This window comes from Trichechus manatus, unplaced genomic scaffold (genome assembly GCF_000243295.1).
Source record: "Trichechus manatus latirostris isolate Lorelei unplaced genomic scaffold, TriManLat1.0 scaffold00016, whole genome shotgun sequence".
Classification (NCBI taxonomy): Eukaryota; Metazoa; Chordata; class Mammalia; order Sirenia; family Trichechidae; genus Trichechus; species Trichechus manatus.
Window position 1 is genome coordinate 8,557,717 of NW_004443952.1, and position 15,275 is coordinate 8,572,991.

The following is a 15,275-nucleotide window of genomic DNA, read 5'->3' on the forward strand; positions in this document are numbered from 1 at the left end:
AGCTGCCTACTCAGATATTTTTCTGCTGTCATGCACACCACTCTTTCCCGTGTCTTGCTTCATTCACTTCCTCTTAATACAATGAGTGTCAAAAAGCTACATTTTTTGGATGCCCAACTGTGTGTTTAGCAATGAGCATTTGTTGTTTTCCTTCTTTACCTTTTTAAGTAGCTAAATTCTGATGTTACAATGGAGGCTAACACACACTAAAATCATAGACAATGGGAGAACAAGATTAAAATCAGGAACCTTTCAATTCTAGTTGAATTGAAGACAGTGTTCTTATCTCCCACATCTGTGGGAGTTTAAGTTAGGCATCTGGCTCCAAATTGTAACTCTCTAGCTGTCATAGAAGTATGAAAAATTTTATTACTTCTTTTGATAAAGGCCATTAGCAAACACAAATGGCCACACCAATTACCGGGTGAATTTAGAATGAACTACGTGTGACGAACAGTGCTATCAAGTCCTTTTATTTGATGAAATGCGTTACATCTACTTGGGTATCTAAAGGGTCGGATTTTTTTCCTGTCTTTGCAGCCTCCTTAATGGATTGCCTGTGATACGCGGTATTCTGGTTTAATGCTTATTCAATAATAAACTTTTTTCCCCCTCTTCTACCTTTACAGAGAGGTTTTCCAGTTTGGAAGCACGTTTTGTTTTTAATTATATTTCTCCAACACCCAGCACTCAGCATAGTACAGCACCTATTTTACACATAGTAAAAGCTCAACAAATAATTGTTAAATGAATGAAATTCATGAAATAGAACACTGCTCCAATTGTTTTATTATTGGTGGAAATATCACCACCAAAACCTGAGCTCTCACAGAGGAGTGGTGTGTTCACCTAACATGCCACTTCATATTTCTTATTGTTCTTATGCCATAAGTGAGGGAATTTATCATACGTTTCAAAGACTAACGTCCTCTCCCTATAAAACGATGTATCTGCCCGACCAGGCGTTTCTCCTTTCTCCCATTAATTTCTGTTAATGATCCTAGCTCTCTGGAGTCCGCGCAAGGCATTGCGATTCTCGGTTTCCAGGCAGCTGGCTGCACTGACTTATTCGTGTTGCATCACAGAAACACTCAAGCCCCCACAGTACGACCAACTGACCGACGCGCGGGGGTATTCGCAGAAGCAACTCCAATTTCTGTAGTCTTCAAGTGATAAAAACTCTGAGCACCAGAGATGGAGCATCAGGCACAGCCGCCTTCCAGCTGTGAATAAATGAGCCTAGTTGGTGCTCGGTCCCATTTCACCACTCAAGGACCCGCTAGCCTCCTCGCCACTCCCACCTCTCTAGCCTTAGGGACAGAGCACCCTCCCCGCATCTCCGCTGTACGGCGGAGCCATTGTCAAGATGGCCGCACCCGCGGGAGATTATCTAGGGGTGCGGCCATTGCACTGCCGGACAGGCTGTGACCGTGACCGCCATGCTGGCGGCCGCCTTGTCGGCCTCCGGCTGCAACACGATCCTGACAAAGCCAGAGACGGTGAGCCTCAGGAGGCCGGGAATGGAAGAAGAGGCCTGGCGTCCACTAGAGATGGCAGTGTCCGAGTCCGGGAGCAGGGCCGCGGTGAGGGTGATAATTTGGGCGGGGGTGGTTTGGCAGTAAGAGATGGTCTTTTAATCCGGGGACAGTAATTGGAAGGTTGCTGTAGTGTGCGAAGAGCTGTGATTTGGAAATCGGTGGAGTCAATGCTGGAGGGTTTGGAGGATCAGTGTTATTAGGGATCTACAGGGGTAATGATGGGAGTCTGCAGAGTCAGTGATTGCTACAGTTTTCGGAAATCAGTGTTATGAGGGATCTGTGGAGCAGTGATGGGGTATCTGTGGAAGTCACCGAGATGTCAGGGGTTGGAAGGCTATGGGGATCGTGAATGGGGGCTTTGTGAGATTGGGGAGTTATGTGGGATGTCAAGGGGAGTCAGCAATTATGGGTGCCTGCAGTGGTTAGAGGATGGATTATCAAAAAAGGGCAATGTTGGGGATTAGGGAGTTTGGTGATTGGGAATATGTGTGAATATCAGACATTGGGGCCTGGTGTTCAGTGATGGTGATGTTTCTGGAAGTCTGATTAGCAGTGTCTTTGAGAGTCAGTAATTAATGTGTTTCAATGGGTAATAAAGGAGTCTGGAGGTCAATGGGTACGGAGTGGTTGGTGGAGTTGGTGGGTAATTAATGTTGAGGTGTCTGGGGATTGCAGGTGATCTGTATGTCATTTGGGGAGAAAAGGTGAATGTGAGTTTGTGCAGGTCAATGATTAAGAGGTGTCCAGGAGATATAACTGGGCTTTCAATGATGGAGTGATTAGTAGGGATTAGTGATTAAAGGCTTAGAGGCCCTCTAAAGTTCTGTGACTAGGAGCCTGAGCAGATCACAAGTATAGGAGGATTGAAGGGTTTAGTGGTTGAGAATTCTGTAGAGGTCAGTGTTGGAGGTATGTGGATGTTACTGATTGATTTTTCTGTGGAGAATGGTGATTGAGAATTTGTGGGGTTCAGTAATTAGGGGAAGTTTGTGAAGGTTAGTGATTGAGGAGTGTTAGGGTGTTAGTGATTGGAGGTCTGTAGTAACGAATAGTCTACAAGTATTTTATGCCAGAAAATGTTTGAAGCACTGGGGATGCAGCAGCAAACAGAGCCAGAGTCCCTCCCTCAGTATCCTTATATTCTTGAAGTAGGAAAGAGACAATAAAAAATATAAACAAATAAGATAATTCCAGTTACTGATAAGTGCTATGAAGACATAAAAGAGAGTAATATGGAAGACAGAGACTGAGGGTAGAGTGTATGACTTTAGTCAAGTAAATCAGGGAAAATCTTTCTGAGAAAATGACAGTTAAGATATAAACGACGACTCGGGAAAAACAGTGTTTTAGGAAGAAGGAACATCAACTGCAAAGGCTCTGAGGTAGGAGTGAACTTCATGTGCACAAAAAACAGAAGGAAGACCAGTGTGGTTGGAGCATACGGAGAAAGTGGAAAGATATGAAACTGGAGTGGTTGGAAGGGCCAGATCTTATTACCCAGGATAAGGAGTTCGGATTTTTTTTTTTTCTAAACTTTATTTATTTTGTTGTTGTTATTGTTGAGAATATACACAGCAAAACATACACCAATTCAACAGTTTCTATATGTACAATTTAGTGACACTGATTACAGTCTATGAGTTGTACAACCATTCCCACCCTCTTCTGAGTTGTTCCTCCGTCATTAACATCAACTCACTGCCCCCTAAGGTTCCTATCTAATATTTTGAGTTGCGGTTGTCAATTTGATTACATATAGATAGTTTGTATTTTATTCTGTTGCAGTGAGAAACCATTGAGAGTTTTAAGCAGGGGAGTGATCTAATCTGATTGATCTTTTTAAAAAAAATTACCGTTTGGAAACAACCTAAATGCCCATCAGCAGAAGACTGGATAAACAAACTGTGGTACATACATAAAATGGAATACTACTCAGCTAGTAAGAGAAATGAAGTCTTGATACCTGATGCAGTATGGATGGAGCTTGAAGACATTATGCTGAGTGAAATAAGTCAGTCATAAAAGGACAAATATTGTATGACCTCACTTACATAAAAAGATAAGAATAGGCAAATGTATAGACACCAAAGTTTAATAGTGGTTATCGGGGTGGGAGGGAGGGGGAATAGGGGGGTTATTGCTTATGGAGCACTGAGTTTCAGTTTACAGTGATGGAAAAATCACATTGATTAATGTTAGGGTTGCACAGCCAATTAATGTAATTGCTGTCAATAAGTTGTACACCTGTAAAAAGTTGAATTGGTGAAAGTTATGTGATAGATATATTTACAACAATGACAAAAAAAAAGAAAAAGAGTAGCTGCTGAGGCTGTGTATGTACAACTGAAAGCCTCATGGGATATGGTTCTTTGGTTTGGAAGTTTAGGGTCATGATTTCTTGGGAAATCCCAGTTAATTGGCCTAATAATGTATTTAGTGCCTCTGTTCTACTTCCTAGTTCATTGTGTGGTACCTGGAGTCTTAAAAGCTTGCAAGCAACCATCCAAGTTACAACAATTGATCTCTATTTGCCTGGAGCAACAGAGGAAGAAGGTGAGTCAGGAATAGTAGGAGGAAATGGAATGTGTGGCTAATTGCCTCCATGAACAACTACCTCCTTTGCCATGAAACCAGAAGAACTGGATGGTGCCAAGCTACCATTACTGAACATTTTGATCAAAGATTCTATAGAAGAATCCTGATCAAAAGAGGGGAAATGCAGGACAGAATTTCAAGTTCTCATGGACTCCAGACTTTCTAGAGCCATGAAGGCTGGATAAACCCCTGAAAATATTGTCCTGATATAATTTTTAAACCTTAAACCAAAAATATCCCCTGAAGTCTTCTTAAAACTAAACAATACATTGGGTTAACTAGTAAAGAATGTCTGTCTTGAGCATTGTGCTCTTTTAAGATATATCGTTATGGGATCAAATTGACAACAGCAAATGCAAAGATTAAATAGGAACCTTAAGGGACAGTGAATTTATGTTAATGTGGGAGGAACAACTCAGAAAAAGAGGATGAGAATTGTTGCACAACTCGAAGGGTGTAATCAATATTACTGAATTGTACCTGTAGAAAATGTTGAATTGGTGTATGTCCTGCTGTGTATACTCTCAACAACAACAACAAAAAATAAATTATTAAAAAAATAATCACTGTAGCTACTCTATGGAAGATGGACTGTGAAGGAGCAAGAATAGGTGCAGGGAGGTTAGTTAGGAGTCTATGGCAATAGTCAAAGGCAAGAGATCATGGTAGCTTAGCCTAGGGTTGTAGAAGTGAAATGAAAAGAAGTTACATTCAAAATATATCTGGAGATGGGCCAGTCGGGCTTACTGATGAATTGATATGGAACATGAGGGAAGAGAAGGATCAAGATTTACATTTAGACTTTTGGCCTGAGGAACTGGATGGCTGATGATTCCATTATCTGAGAAGTGGTGGTATTGGAGAAGACCATATTTGGTGAATGGAAATGGAAGCCAGTGTAAATGAGTTTGGAAAATACTGGAGTGGAAGTACTATGGAGAGTATGCTGAAAGGAGAGGAAATGATGCTCAGAGGGTTGAATGTTTTCAATAGAGATGTTGGTGATGTATAGTGATGGCAAGGTCTAAGGTATGGATGGATGATGTCTTAGTCATCAGGTGCTGCTGTACAGAAATACCACAAATGGATAGCTTCAACAAAGAGAAATTTATTCGCTCACAGTCTAGTAGGCTAGAAGTCCAAATTCAGGGCGTCAGCTTCAGGGGAGGGCTTTCTCTGTCGGCTCTGGAGGAAGGTCTTTGTCATCAATCTAAGAGCTTCTGCCCACAGGAACCCTGGGTCGAAAGGATGTGCTCTGCTCCCGGCACTACATTCTTGGTGGTATGAGGTCCTCATGTCTCTCTGCTCACTTCTGTCTTTTATATCGCAAAAGAGATTGGCTTAAGACACTATCTAATCTTGTAGATCTCATCAATATAACTGCTACTATTCCATCTCATTACATCATAGTAATAGGATTTACAACACATAGGAGGTCACATCAGATGACAAAATGATAGACAATCATAGAATACTGGGAATCATGACCTAGCCAAGTTGACAGATATTTTTGGGGGACATAATTCAATCTATGACAGATGATAAGGAAAGAATTGTTGATTCAAGAAATAGAAAGGGCCATGGTGTTGAGCGGCTCTTCTACATGGAAGTAGAAGTAATGCAGAATGATGGCAAGAGCTGTAGTGTACAGGGAGCTGGTGCTAAAGTTTTCAGTGAGGCAGAGTGACTGTGCAGAAAAGAAAAAAGTCTTGAGACTGCTCCTTAGAAAGGCCTTCTTGCAAGTCTGACCCTTGGCTGACATCTGGGAACTTAAATGCAACCAGTATTCCCACCATTCCTAGCACTGATAAGAATGGCTCACTGTGCCTAAACTATTTGTATAAACAATGTGGTTTGTGATGAACACCTACTTTCCTTCTGGGAATCTGGAATTTCTTTTTTATTTTATTGTTATACTTTAAGTGAAAGTTTACAATTCAAGTTAGTCTCTCCTACAAAAATTTATACACACATTGTTATGTGACCCTATTTGCTCTCCCTATACTGTGACAGCACACTCTTCCTTTCCACCCCGGATTTCCTGTGTCTGTTCAACCAGCTCCTGACCCTCTCTGCCTTCTCATCTCACCTCCAGACAGGAGCCACCCATTTAGTCTCATGTAGCTACTTGAGCTAAGAAGAACACTCTTCAAGAGTATCGTTTTATGTTCCACAGTCCAGTCTAATCTTTGTCTGAAGAGTTGGCCTCAGGAATGGTTTTAGTTCTGGGTTGACAGAAAGTCTGGGGGCCATGCTTTCTGGGGTTCATCCAGTCTCAGTCAGACCATTAAGTCTGGTCTTTTTACTAGGATTTGAGTTCTGCACCCCACTTTTCTCCTGCTCCATCAGGGACTCTCTGTTGTGTTCCCTATCGGGGCAGTCATTGGTGGTAGCCGGGCACCATCTAGTTCTTCTGGTCTCAGACTGATGAAGTCTCTGTTTATGTGGCCCTTTCTGTCTCTTGGGCTAATACTTTCCTTGTGACTTTGGTGTTCTTCATTCTCTTTTACTCCAGGTGGGCTGGGACCAATTGATGAATCTTAGATGGCCACTCGCTAGCTTTTAAGACACCATACGCAAGTAGGATGCAGAACATTTTCTTAATAAACTTTGTTATGCCAATTGACCTAGATGTCCCCTGAAAGCATGGTCCCCAGACCCCCGTTCCTGCTATTCTGTCCCTCGAAGCGTTTGGTTGTATTCAGGAAACTTCTTAGCTTTGGTTTAGTCCAGTTGTGCTGATAGGAATCTGGAATTTCTGTATGTGTGAGGCAGAGGGTGCCTACATGACTTGCTGTTAGGTGCCATCAAGTCAGTTCCAACTCATAGCAACCCTATGCACATCAGAACAAAACGCTACCCGGTCCTGTGCCAGCCTCACAATTGTTGCTATGCTTGAGCCCATCGTTGCAGCCACTGTGTTAATCCATCTCGTTGAGGGTCCTCCTCTTTTATGCTGACCCTCTACCTTACCAAGCATGATGTCCTTCTCCAGGGACTGATAACATGTCCCTGCTGATAACATGTCCAAAATATGTGACTAGACCCTAGTAAAACCTTACGCACTGAATCTCTATAGAACTTTCCTGTAGACAACATTTCACAAGTGTTGCCACAATCCATTGCTGTAGAAATTAAGTGTATCCTGTGTGACTTCACTGGGAGAAGACTCTTAGAAGCTTGTGCTTTGTTTCCTGTGGACTTTCTTCCACCACCTTTTTCCTTTGCTAATTTTGCTTTGTATCCTTTTGCTGTAATAAATCATAGACATGAGTACAATTCCATGCTGAGTCCTGTGAGTATTCCTAGTGAATCACTGAACCTGGAGGTATTCTTGGGGACCCCCAACACAATGACCAAGAAGTTGGTAGATAATACCAATAAAGAGGATTAATGGATTAAAATCTGTTGACACTCTAAGCAAATTAGGGGTTTTGAAGGAAGAAGGAGGAATGATTGAAATTAGTTATTTACCTCATCTTCAGGCCCTGAGGTACAAATGTCCTGGGGAGTAGAGAGACAGACAACTCTACTTGAGTGCACTGAAAGGAAACGGAGTCTTCAGGCGATAGGTTGTTGTTGTTGTTGTAAACTGCCATCGAGTCAGCCCCTAACTCATGGCGATCCCATGTGTTACAGAGGAGAACTACTCCATGAGATTTTCTTGGCTATAATCTTTATGGAAGCAGTTTGCTAGGCCTTTTCTTCCCTAGAGCTGCTGGGTGGATTCAAACCTCCAACCTTTAGGTTAGCAGCTGATAAGAAACCACTTGTGCTACCCAGTCTCCTTAGGAGAAAGGTAGATTTAAATTAAAGCAAGTAGGTGAAGGGAATGGCTAAAGAAATTGAGGGTGTGGTGGAGTTTGCTGACAGTTAATAGGATTTCTATAAAGACCACTGTATGGGAGTTCTGTTGGTGTCAGTGGTTGGGGGTTGATAGGATAAGGGATTTTGAATCATATAGGAGATAGAGATCAACATATTCCATGAGTATCAATGAATGAGAAACCTGTGGGAATATGTGATTGAAGTGTCTTTAGCAGCAAGTGATTGGGGAGATCTGTTTTGCTGTTACTGATTGGGAGGTTTGTTTGGGTCAGTCATTTTGGAATTTAGAGGCTTACTGATTATGGAGGACTGTATCAGCTCAGTGATTGGGAGGCCGGTGGCAATCAATGATGGAGGGCTATTGGGAATCAGTCACTGGAAGTCTATGGGGTTAGGGATTGGTGATATATGCAGGTAATTTATTGGTGACCTGTAGATGTAAGGGATTATCATTAAATGTTAAACAAATATGTTTGAGCATATACTTATTATATAAAAATTCTTCAATAGTGTTCATTCTCCTTTTCACATACCTAGTAAGAGAACTTTAACACGCTTTAATTTCCCTATACCCTCCTAGTTATAGTAGGAATTGAAAGTTTAATTTCTGCTCATTGTTCTTACATTATACTTCTTGATTTCAAAGATATATTCATAACAGTTGCACAAGCCCATTAACAAGTTACTTAGATTAATTAGACATTTTACTGGTTTCTGTTATTCATAGTTCTCTCTCTTTAATTGTGATGAAAAAGTACACACCAAAGCACTCACCAATACACCTTCCACACAGAGCTCTGTCTTATATATTAACTTTCTCTCAATCTTGAAATCTCTATTCTGATCCAATTTTCTTTCTTTTAAAAATCTTTCATTTTCTCCTTCTCTTCCTTCTCCTCTTCCCTGCCTCATCTCCCTCCCTCCATTTCTCCATCCTGATCCTTCTCTTTATGAAGTTTACAGGTAGCATACTCTCTGCATCCTTGCATACCTAAAATGTCTTTTTTTTTTGGTCCCAAACATGAATGATTTTTTGACTGGCTATAAAAATCAAAGGTCTCAATTCTTATACCTCAGAACTCTACAAACACTTCTCCACAGGCTTCTAGCATTCATTATAAAACTTAAAAAACTGATTCTGGGGGAGGCGGGGCGAAGATGGTGGAATAGTCAGATGCTTCCTGTGTTCTCTCTTACAACAAAGACCTGAAAAAACAAGTGAATCAATTATATATGACAGTCTAGGAGCCCTGATCATCAAAGACAAAGTTGAGGAGTTGGACTGAGTGGCGGGGGAAGAAACAGTTCAGAAGCAGCGAAGAAGTGTCAGTCGTGAGATAGCTGGTACCCTGCGGGCTGGGTTGGCCGGTGCACGCGGGCTGAGGCGAGCAGTAGCGCTCGGGACGTGTTTGACCACATCAGGAGAGACCAAGCGGTAGAGAGTCTGCACAAGACTCCAGAGCCAGGGGAAAGCGCCACTGGACCTGCGAAAGTTAAGTGCAAGTATCTAACCTACCATGTGGGGTCAAAATAAGCCCTCCGCCTCCAGGACTTCACAGCGGAGAAGTGCCTCTTTCCCCTCACCCACCACCCTCCCCACTCCACTCTCACACCGGTCTGGCAGTATTCAACAACTGCCTTGCACACTAAGCCAGAACTAAGGGCTATCCATGCCCAAACCAATCTAGCAGCTTTAAAAAATCACCGTGCCCCTAAGCCGAGAACTCAGGGCAGTCACTGCCCCTTTGCCTAGGCACTGGCATAAGGGATTCATGGGCTGGTAGTGCCCTTCACCCCTGCCTAGACCTGTGTGGGCTGATTCAACAGCGTAGGCCCTCATTAGCATAGAACAACAGGGCATATACCTGAAGCCTACTTTCAACTGGAGCGGCCAAGGTCCAAGAATAAGTGGTGCCTCCCAGTCCTTACAGCCAACAGTATTGGGTGCCCAAAGTCTGGCTGCAAAATCCACCCACCTACACGCTCTAGAGGACAAGGACACACTTTCCACCCAGGCACTCAGGGGCAGCCATTAGCCTCCTGCCTTGCTCAGCACATAGCCCCCTACTGCAGCCAGATACCTGTGCCTGCTCTGAACACTCCTACACAGCCCTGCCCATCTAGGACTGTAAGTGAGTGTCTGCAACACACACTCAGTGACTGACAACCTGGACACCTGAGCTGAATCACAATTCACAAGAAAAGTGAACAGACTCCTTGGCTCACACACCTAGCAGCTGCTCTAACCACCTGGTGACAGGATGTGGGAGCTTCAAATACACCAGTAACCAAAGTAGCTCACATGCCCAACCTACTTGGTTGTATCAGAACAAAACAAAAAGCTATGACACAGTAAGCAAACATACAATAAATAAATGTAATAACTTATTGATGGCTCGGAGATAACAGTCAATATCAAATCACATAAAGAAGCAGATCAGGTTAGCTCCAGCAAGTGGCCAGAACAAAGAGCCAGGGAACCTTCCAGAGGAACAGAAGGTCTTGGAATTACCAGAGTTAGATTTCAGAAGATTAATATACAGAGCTGTTGAAAATATCAGGAAGGAGATCAGGCAAAAATCAGACCAAGCCAAGGAATACACAAACAAAGCAATAGAAGAATTCAGGAAAACAATACAAGAACAGAATGAAAAATTTAACAGGCTTCTAGGAACCATAGAGAGAAAGCAACTAGAAATCCAAAAGATGAACAATAAAATTTCAGAATTAAACAACTCAATAGAAGGTCATAGAAGCAGAATTGAGGAGAGGGAAGTCAGAATTAGTGAGATTGAAGATAAATCAGTTGACACCAATTTATTTGAGGAAAAATCAAGTAAAAGAATTTTAAAAAATGAAGAAACTCTAAGAATTACGTGGAACACTATGAAGAGGAAAAACCTACAGGAGATTGAAGTACCGGAACGGGGGAGGGGGGATAACAGAAAATACAGAGAGAACTGTCGAAGATTTACTGGCAGAAAACTTCCCTGATATCATGAAAGATGAGAAGATATCTATCCAAGAAGCTCAAAGAACCCCACGCAGGGTAGATGCCAAAAGAAAGTCACCAAGAGCAATTAGGCTAGAAAAAGAAATAAAGGCATCCAAATTGGTAGGGAAGAAGTAAAAGTATCTCTATTTGCAGATGATATGATCTTATACACAGAAAACCCCAAAGAATCCACAAGAAAACTACTGGAACTAATAGAAGATTTCAGCAAAGCTTCAGGATACAAGATAATCATACAAAAATCAGTTGGTTTCCTTTACGCCAACAAAGAGAACCTTAAAGAGGAAATGACCAAATCAATACCATTTACAATATCCCCCAAGAAGATAAAATACTTAGGAATAAATCTAACCAGAGATGTAAAAGACCTATACAATGAAAACTACAAGACACTACTGCAAGAAACCAAAAGAGACCTGCATAAGTGGAAAAACATGGATAGGAAGACTCAACATTGTGAAAATGCCAATTCTACCCAAAGCGATCTACAGATACAATGCAATCCCAATCGAAATTCCAATGGTATTTCTTAATGAGATGGGAGAAACAAATCATCAACTTCATATGGAAAGGCAAGAGGCCCCAGATAAGTAAAGCATTACTCAAGAAGAAGAACAAAGTGGGAGGCCTTACACTACATGATTTTAGGACCTGTTATACTGCCACAGTAGTCAGAACAGCCTGGTACTGGTACAACAACAAGTACATAGTCCAATGGAAAAGAATTTAGACATAAATTCATCCACCTATGAGCAGCTGATATTGAAAAAAACCCAAAAGCCGGTAAATGGGGAAAAGACAGTCTCTTTAACAAATGGTGCTGGCACAACTGGATATTCATCCGCAAAAAAACTGAAACAAGACCCATACCTCACACCATGCACAAAACTAACTCAAAATGGATCAAAGACTTAAATATAAAATTGGAAACAATAAAGATCATGGAAGAAAAAATAGGGACAATGCTAGAGCCCTAATACATGGTATAAACAGAATACGAACCATAAGTAACAATGCACAAGCACCAGAAAAGAGACTAGATAACTGGGAGCTCCTAAAAATCAAACACTTATGCTCATCAAAAAACTTCACCAACAGAGTAAAAAGAGAACCTACAGACTGGGAAAAGGTTTTTGGCTACGACAAATCTGATCAGCGTCTGATTTCTAAAATCTACAAAATACTGCAAAACGTCAACAACAAAAAGACAAATAACCCTATTAAAAAATGGGCAAAGGATTTGAACAGGCACTTAGCCAAAGAAGATATTCAGGCGGCTAACAGACCCATGAAAAAATGCTCACGATCATTAGCCATTAGAGAAATGCAGATCAAAACTACAATGAGATATCATCTCACCCCAACAAGGCTAACATTAATCCAAAAAACGTGAAATAATAAATGCTGGACAGGTTGTGGAGAGACTGGAACACTTATACACTGTTGGTGGGAATGTGAAATGGTACAACCACTTTGGAAATCGATTTGACACTTTCTTAAAAAGCTAGAAATAGAAGTACCATACGATCCAGCTATCCCACTCCTTGGCATATATCCTAGAGAAATAAGAGCTGTCACGTGAATAGATATATGCACATGTATGTTCATTGCAGCACTGTTCACAATAGCAAAACGATGGAAACAACCTAGGTGCCCATCAATGGACAAATGGATAAACAAATTACGGTATATCCATACAATGGAATACTATGCAACGATAAAGAACAACAATGAAGCCATGAAACATCTTATAACATGGAGGAATCTGGAGGGCATTATGCTGAGTGATTTTAGTCTGTCACAGAAGGGTAAATATTGTGTAAGACCACTATTATAAGAACTCAAGGAAAGGTTTAAGCACAGAAGAAAACATTCTTTGATAGTTACAAGGGTGGGAAGGGAGGGTGAGGGTTATTTACTAACTAAATAGTAGATAAGAATTATCTTAGGTGAAGGGAAGGACAGCACACACTACAGGGGAAGTCAGCACAACTGGACTAAACCATAGTTAAGAAGTTTCCTGAATACAATCAAACACTTTGAGAGACAAAGTTGCAGGGGTAGAGGTCTGGGGACAATGCTTTTAGGGGACAATGAAATCAATTGGCATAACAAAGCTTATTAAAAAAATGTTCTGCATCCTACTTTGGTGAGTGGCGTCTGGGGTCTTAAAAGCTTGCAAGCGGCCATCTAAGATGCATCAATTGGTCCCAACCACCTGGAGTAAAGGAGAATGAAGAACACCAAAGACACAAGGAAAGTATTAGCCCAAGAGACAGAAAGGGCCACATAAACCAGAGAGTTCATCAGCCTGAGACCAGAAGAACTAGATGGTGCCCAGCTATCACCAATGACCACCCTGACAGGGAACACAACAGAGAGTCCCTGATGGAGCAAGAGAAAAGCAGGGTGCAGAACTCAAATTCTAGTAAGAAGACCAGACTTAATTGTCTGACTGAGATTTGATGAACCCCAGAAAGCATGGGCCAACACTTCAGACAGGGATTGGACTGGACTGTGGGACATAAAGTGATACTCGTGAGGAGTGTGCCTCTTAGCTCAAGTAGATACAAGAGACTAAACAGGTAGCTTCTGTCTGGAGGTGAGATGGGAAGGCAGAGAGGGTTAGGAGCTGGTTGAATGGACATGGGGGAATCAAGGGTGGAAAGGAGGAGTGTGCTGTCATGGTATGGGGAGAGCAATTAGTGTCACATAACAATGCATATATAAATTTTTGTATGGGAGACTAACTTGAAATGTAAACTTCATTTAAGGCACAACAATAAATTAAAAAAAAGAAAGTCACCAAGACATTATAATCAAAGCTGCCAAAACTAAAGGTAGAATCTTGAGATCAGCTGGGGATAAACAAAAAATCACCTACAAAGGAGAGCCAATAAGACTAAGCTCTGACTACGCAGCAGAAACAATGCAGGCAAGAAGGCAATGGGCTGACATATATAAAGCCTCGATGGAAAAGAATTGCCAGCCAAGAATTATGTATCCAGCAAAACTGTCTCACAAATATGATATCAAAATTATGGCATTTCCAGACAAACAGAAGTTAAGGGAATTTGTGAAAACCGAACCAAAATTGCAAGAAATGTTAAAGGGAGTCCTCTGGCTAGAGAACTAACAATATCAGACAACAGTCCAAAACTAGAACACAGGTCAGAACAACCCGATATCAGCCCAGATAGGGAAGTCACAAAACTAAGTCAAAGCTAAAAGACTGAAAATAAGAAAACTGAAATGTCAATATGTGAAAGATGACAACATTAAAACAAAAAAGGACTAAATAGTGTAGTCCTATAACTTCCATATGGGGAGGAAGTTAAGGTGTTATCAAGAAATAAAAGATTGCTTTAAACTTAGAAAAATAGAGGTAAATTTTAAGGTAACCACAAAGGAAACTAACAAATCTACCCAACAAAATAAAAAAGAAGAAAAACATAAAGAGTCAGCAAACACAAAATCAACAATTATGAAAAAGATGAAAAAATATATATAAAAGACCCAGCACAGAATGTTAAGTGGAACAAAAAAATGTTAAGACCACAAAAAAGGAAAAAAAGCGTCAAAATGATGGCAGTAAACTCATACCTATCAATAATTACGCTGACTTCAAATGCACAAATAAAGAGACAGAGAGTGGCAGAATGGATAAAAAAACATGATCCGTCCCTGCCTACAAGAGACACACCTTTGACTCAAGGACACAAACAAACTAAAACTCAAAGGATGGAAAAAAAATATCAAGCCAACAACAACCAAAAAAGAACAGAAGTGGCAATATTAATCTCTAACAAAATAGACTTTAAAGCAAAATCCACCACAAAGGATAGGGAAGGACACTATATAATGATTAAAGTGTCAATACACCAGGGGGACATAACCATAATAAATATATACACACCCAACAACAGGGCTCCAAAATACATAAAACAAACTAACAGCATTGAAAAGAGAAATAGACAGTTCCACAGTAATAGTAGGAGACTTCAACACACCACTTTCGGTGAAGGACAGAACATCTAGAAACACAATAAAGACATGGAAGATCTAAATGCCAGAATCGATCAACTTGACCTCATAGATATATACAGAACACTCTACCGAACGGCAGCCAAGTATACATTCTTTTCCAATGCACATGAAACATTCGCCAGAATAGACCACATATTAGGCCACAAAGCAAGCCTTAACAGAATCCAAAACACTGAAATATTACAAAGCAACTTTTCTGACCATAAAGCCATAATAGTACAAGTCAATAACAGAAAAAGCAAGGAAAAAAAAAA

General features: G+C 41.0%; 1 protein-coding gene across 1 annotated transcript in view; it reads left to right on the top strand.

Annotated features, from left to right (window-relative positions):
• Positions 1 to 1,461: 1,461 nt before the first annotated feature.
• Positions 1,462 to 15,275, top strand: part of ZFP37 (ZFP37 zinc finger protein) — a 22,283-nt gene continuing 8,469 nt past the window's right edge. Inside the window, exon 1 of the mRNA XM_004372152.3 lies at positions 1,462 to 1,583. Coding sequence (XP_004372209.1) covers positions 1,521 to 1,583 — 63 coding nt within the window. The 5' untranslated portion in view covers positions 1,462 to 1,520. The remainder of the gene's footprint in view (positions 1,584 to 15,275) is intronic.